Source organism: Amphimedon queenslandica, unplaced genomic scaffold, assembly GCF_000090795.2.
Source record: "Amphimedon queenslandica unplaced genomic scaffold, v1.1 AMPQUscaffold_13422, whole genome shotgun sequence".
Lineage (NCBI taxonomy): Eukaryota > Metazoa > Porifera > Demospongiae > Haplosclerida > Niphatidae > Amphimedon > Amphimedon queenslandica.
Window position 1 is genome coordinate 198,145 of NW_003546342.1, and position 6,037 is coordinate 204,181.

A 6,037-nucleotide genomic window follows, 5' to 3' on the forward strand; every position below is an offset into this window, starting at 1 on the left:
TTGCAGAGCCTGAAATAAGAATTTGATATCAGACGTTTTCTAACCATATTGCTGATTTGTCTGACCAAATTCTGTGTTGCTCTAGCATTTTGCCCTTTGAAATAAATTTAATCAAAAGCAATTTAAGTTATTTAACACAATAAAATGTTGTACCACAGGGTTATGTACAAATCATGCTAATTCAGTGAGCAAGCTTCATGAACTGACAAGCACTAAAATAGAGTACATGTACATGGCATTTGGATTTTGGAGCGACTTTTAAAATTCATAAAGAATCCAAATTCAATCAGAATTAGGTCAAACTTTCTACACAGCATAACAACATGTATATATATCAGGAAAAGTTAAAAATGGAGAATTCCCTCCTTTTAATTTTTGTCTAAATAAATACTCTGTAGTACTGGGACAAGAGGCTGCATGAGGACTATGCCAAAATCCTGGGGAAAACACTGTCCAATCGTTTTATAAAAATGGCCCATAAAATTAAGCAATGTTAATGTTTGAACACTGTTTCAATGTAATTTCAGGCTCTGCAATAAATAAAAGTCTACAACTTTACATGCATGTACACATATAAGACTCACAGTAGCTTGACTAGGGCACCTCTCATTAGCATTATTGTCTACCACAGGATTGAACTGCTGTTCACTAATAGCAGGAGTCATACCACCATTTTCAGTATGATAACCTAATACTGTAGTAACACCTTGATCTGTGAAAAAGGGAAAAAGAATGAGCTACTTGCACTTGCTTTTCATTCTTCCACTAATTATACATGTACAAGCTATTGTAGAGTATACCATATAGCTATACCTGCAGCTCTTCTACCAAACAATAGATGATAGGAACTGTTCAAATTATAATCCTGACCCACATCAGTAATATTAATAGTCCTACTGAACCTATTGGGAGAGAGTAAGTTTAACATACACATGTAGTAATAATGGCCAGTATAGATATTAACATACCTGCAGGTTATTCTACCGTTAGTGAATGATGTAGATTGGACACACAGTCCATCCTGTGTGGCATCAAGCATATTAGCTGCTCTTCTAGGAGAAGGATTCCATGTATCAACTACTGTTACTGCACCAGAATTAACACGACAACCCAATACATCATCATTCTCCTGTAATATATTTATAAGAGATAGAGAGAGATTATACTACCAATATACCATTTGTGTGTTTAGTGAGAATCCAATAGCTATCCATCCAGCAGCATTACCCTCAAGATATACATCAAGATAAGTTGGATCTGATGGATTTGGCGACAATCCAACATAATATTCACAATCAGCCCTCAAACAGCCTTCAGGCATACCAAAGACTAGATTATGTGACTCAATGCCCTAGTTAAAGAAAATACATGTACATGTACATACATGCTAAAGTGTTTTTATTAATTTTTAAATTTTATTTGAATGTGCTATAATTATAAGGACTACATGTGCACCAGACAAAATGACAGTTATAGACTTTTAATTTGGAAGCTTAAAACTATAAGACATACTGTACATTAAGCTAATTGAGGCACCTACTGTTTAGTAATAATAGTAATAATTCAAAACATATCTTAATACTGATGTATACGCAAGAAGGATGAGTATTTATTTTAGTTGCAAATGCACAATTTACAGTTTTCTTACAGTAACTTCTACTGGACATCTTCCATCAGTATTGTTATCATTAACAGGATTGTATTGGATTGGACTAATACTAGGAGTCATACCGCCATTAGCAGTATGATAGCCTAATGATGTAAGAGGTCCTTGATCTAGAGAGATGAGTAGCGATTACTAGAGGTCAAGTGTTAGTGTCATTATACTGTACCTGCTGCACGGCGTCCATATAATAAATAGAAAAGATTGTCAAGATCATAATCTTGACCAATATCAGTCCCATTGATTAAACGACTTAAACTATAAGTAATAAATAATAGTAGCATAATAATTGCGAAATAATAATGACATTTTAAAAGCAAAGATATGTAAAGTCTTATTGCATATTTACCTGCAGGTTATTCTACTGTTGGTAAATGATGTAGATTGAACACACAGTCCATCCTGTGTAGCATCAAGCATATTAGGTGCTTGTCTAGGAGAAGGATTCCATGTATCAACTACTGTTACTGTACCAGAATTAACACGACAACCCAATACATCATCATTCTCCTGTAATATATTTATAAAAAGATAGAGAGAGATTATATTATTAATATACCATTTGTGTGTTGTTGGAAAATCCAATAGCTATCCATCCAGCAGCATTACCCTCAAGATATACATCAAGATAAGTTGGATCCGATGGATTGAGTCCAAGACCAACAAAGTACTCACACTCTTGACGTGGGCAGTTCTCTGGCATACGGAATATAAGAGGATGAGTCCCTACATCCTATACCAATACAAGGTACATTATTAAGAGTACAGGTACACTATGGCTTATTCCAAAAATGGCTCAAAATCATAGCAGTTATTATTTTTTTCATTGATGTATTTACATGTATACTATGTAGACTTATTCTTACAAAGATTTCTAGAGTTATAAACATTTATAAAAATAGCCAATTTTGAAAAAAAGTGAAGGCAATGGCCTGTGGTTTTTCCTGAAAATCGGCTCCAAAATCAGCCCCAATTTTTCTTACATTTTCTGATGTACTATTTCCTTATGCAAAGTTTGAACTAATTTCGCCAAAAAATATTTGAGTTATGAGCATTAAAAACTAAGCCAGTTTTTAAGAAGCAAAGGCTATAGCCCTTATTTTTCTTCCAAAAATTGGCTCTGAAATAACCCTCAATTTTTATTACATTTTGTAATACATGCTGAAAGTTTGAGGTGATTCCGGTAAATAATTATCAAGTTATCAGCACTTTATAAAATGAATTTTAAAAAAGCATAAACATCATGATAGCCATTTACAACAGAAATTATATGCAGCTGGTGCTATTGTAATAATATAGCACAGTATATACTTACAGTGAGTGTTATATTGCAGTTAACCTACAAGAGAGAAGAGAGAATAAGAGAATATTGATTAATAAATCTTGGAATCTACATGTACATGTATAGCTTACAGGGAAATCAGCAGCATTGAGATTCACATAATATGAAGCAAACATGATCACAACAGAATACCTATGGATAATAAAATAATAATAATAGGATTACAAATTATAGTAATGATAACTATAATAGACTTAAATTAATGGTTTCACTCTAACCACAGAAATTGCTAATGGATTCTCCTTTGCACTTACATGTATATTAGCATAAAAGTGTATCACATGTACATGTAAGTGTAAACATGTATTACATACATGTAAGTGTTAACTAACATCCTAACATCTACTTATAAATATAAATACATTCAAACCAAATAGTGCAAAATTTTTGAGGGCTTTATAAATTTCACGGATTTTGCGATTTTTGAAGTTCTGCAACAATTACTTTAATTGATGAAAATCAAATTATTACAGTACAAGATGACAAAAGGCATAAATTTGCAAAAATTAAATCTGCAAAATACACATAAATTTTTAGGCAAATTCACAAAATTTACAGCCCTCAAAAATTTTTCACTATAATGGCTGTATCTGGCACAAAACAATTTTATTCATTTGCATGCTTCAGTTATTTCTAATAATATTTTGTTGCTGTTGGTGCCTTAATTGGTGTTTACATTCAGTACTACGTGGCAACTGATCAAGTTTCCTGTAGACACATTAATCAAATTAAATTTGTTAATAATGCAATACAATAATGTAGCATTACAAATACACAGTATAATAAAGAAATGGACTGATAAACTCAAGTGTAATTGTATTTCTGCATACACTTGCCTTGCATGCACACACCAGTAGAGCTGATAGCTTTAAATTTAATGCATAATTGAACACAGACCATTCAAAGCTTTAGTTTATACAGTGCAAATTAGCAGCAACTATTCAACACAATAATCATGATAAACAACCCAAAGTTACTAGTAGCTTTTAAGTCATAAAGTTACCCCAATGTAAAGCAAAAATATTTAGCAGCATTTTCCTTCATTGTGTAGTCTTCAGTAGCTAATATGTGAAGAGGCCATCTTCTGTTCAACAAAGCATGATAAATAATATTCAACTATTACACGTAGCATTTATCTATTAATAGTACATGACCTAAATGTGCTTCCTACTACTGTATAAAATAGCCAGTTTAACTAGTTTAATCTTAACGGAGTCTGGATTCAAACTATACCACACCCTAATGGCTTCTGTCATGACTCAATCCTTATCTTTACTATAACTGATACTCTATCATGGTCAGTAGAGCCATATAGCAACAAATGAAAACTGACAAAACCATCACTGTAAACCTTTCTATGTGAACTTGAGGACATGTACATGCATATGCAGCATTACAAATCAAATGCTGAGTGTAGCAGTAACTATAATAAGCATTGAAACACTGTATAATTCATATTAAAAAATTAAACTCATAACCCTTGATTTTGAAAGCTAATACCCTGTAAAAATGCCATTATAATTCCATATATAGCATGCATTGTTTTATGATCATGCTCTACATGGATTTTTGAGACATCACAGTGCACAATAGCCTGACCATAGCAGCCCTGACAATTGTAGCCGGGCCCTGACAGATAAAACTGTGGTTATACTTCCTAATAAGCATCAATCCACACTCCATATATTGACCTGAGTGGGTGAATACACACACTATATGGTGATGCCAACCAGATAACAAACCACATGAGAACTGAGAAATACAGCATAACACTGGCAGACAACAGACAATCAAGAGAAGGTTTAATTGTATTTGATAAATCTAAGTACAATGATGATAAGTACATTGGACCATACAATCTAGCATGCAGTAGTCTTAGGCACTATACTATATTACAAACTAACCTTAGTTCCACAATGTCATCAAACCCTGAGGGAGCAGTCCATTGAAATGAGACACTTGACTTATCGTAATTATTAACATGAGTTACCTAAGGAAAAGAAAAAAAAGAGAAGGAGAAAAAAGAAAAACATCATACAAAATGCATACAAAAAATGCATACAATCAAAATTACCTAGAAAATTATATAAAATTGCATCCAATAGTATTTATCACATTAGTATTTAAATTACAGTGGAATTATTAGAGTCTGGACAGTCAGCTAGTCTTGCCTGACCATTAGAGCCACTGGTATCCATCATACCAATCACTGACCCATTCACATCTCTGGCTTGGACTATGAAACCTCTGAATGTTGCTCCAAGCACACTGATCAAACTGACTGCAGAATAAAAGAGAAAGAGAAAAAGAACAAATTAATAGTAATAAACATGCAAGAATATTAATGGTTGCATGCAAGTAAAGGCCCGGTGTATAAAATTGATGTGGCAATCATATCATATTTTTACTATTATATGTCTCATCAGGTTCATATACTAGGGATCCATTTTTCATCAAGAGATCAGAGACAATGAAATAAGGAGGAGGACGGAGGGCTGGATCAATGGGAACAGCACCATGACCTGGTACTAGAGATACACATGCTTGAGGTGGAGCACCAGAAGGTAGAGCTGTAGCTAATCCAAGAAATACTAAGAGGAGAGAGAAACTCCTGCAATAGGAGACAGCCACCATGATCACAGACACTGCTGGAGTCGGTAGATGTCAGGAATGAAGATACAAATTCATCAAGTATATGTACCCTACTCATTGAGGAAATTACATTTTTAGCTCCACCTTTTCTTCTTGGAAATTAAGCACGTGGCAAAGCATGTAGATTAAAGGCGGGGCATGGGGTGAAGCTTAATCATAGCCACGCCTTGTAAATGGCTGCTCCGATGTCAGTTACTCAGGAGTCAATTCTCAGTGGAAGGACCTTAAGTGAGTATAGAATTATAATAATAATTATCATTATTTTACTACATGATTGCTCTTGTAGACATTACGGATCTTAATGAAGTGATTGCATTACTTGAGAAGCATTGTATCGATAAGACGTCATATTATCAACTAGGCCTACGTCTTCTATTATC

At 33.7% G+C, this 6,037-nt stretch overlaps 1 protein-coding gene across 10 annotated transcripts in view; it reads right to left on the reverse strand.

Moving 5' to 3' along the window:
* Positions 1–5,669, reverse strand: part of LOC100636115 (uncharacterized) — a 34,105-nt gene extending 28,436 nt beyond the window's left edge. For 5 of the 10 annotated variants that reach the window (XM_019996111.1, XM_019996112.1, XM_019996115.1 and 2 more), the window contains exons 1-13: positions 5,414–5,668; positions 5,138–5,286; positions 4,910–4,995; positions 3,077–3,137; positions 2,979–3,002; positions 2,223–2,396; positions 2,013–2,173; positions 1,833–1,921; positions 1,649–1,776; positions 1,178–1,351; positions 969–1,129; positions 814–902; positions 585–712 (exon numbers count right to left, since the gene is read on the reverse strand). In XM_019996111.1, the coding sequence (XP_019851670.1) occupies positions 585–712; positions 814–902; positions 969–1,129; positions 1,178–1,351; positions 1,649–1,776; positions 1,833–1,921; positions 2,013–2,173; positions 2,223–2,396; positions 2,979–3,002; positions 3,077–3,137; positions 4,910–4,995; positions 5,138–5,286; positions 5,414–5,639 (1,650 nt within the window). In that variant the 5' untranslated portion in view covers positions 5,640–5,668. Of the gene's footprint in view, positions 1–584; positions 713–813; positions 903–968; positions 1,130–1,177; positions 1,352–1,648; positions 1,777–1,832; positions 1,922–2,012; positions 2,174–2,222; positions 2,397–2,978; positions 3,003–3,076; positions 3,138–4,909; positions 4,996–5,137; positions 5,287–5,413 lie in introns of all 10 variants that reach the window. The other 5 variants (XM_019996105.1, XM_019996106.1, XM_019996107.1 and 2 more) reach the window with 3 other exon arrangements.
* Between the last annotated feature and the right edge of the window lie 368 nt (positions 5,670–6,037).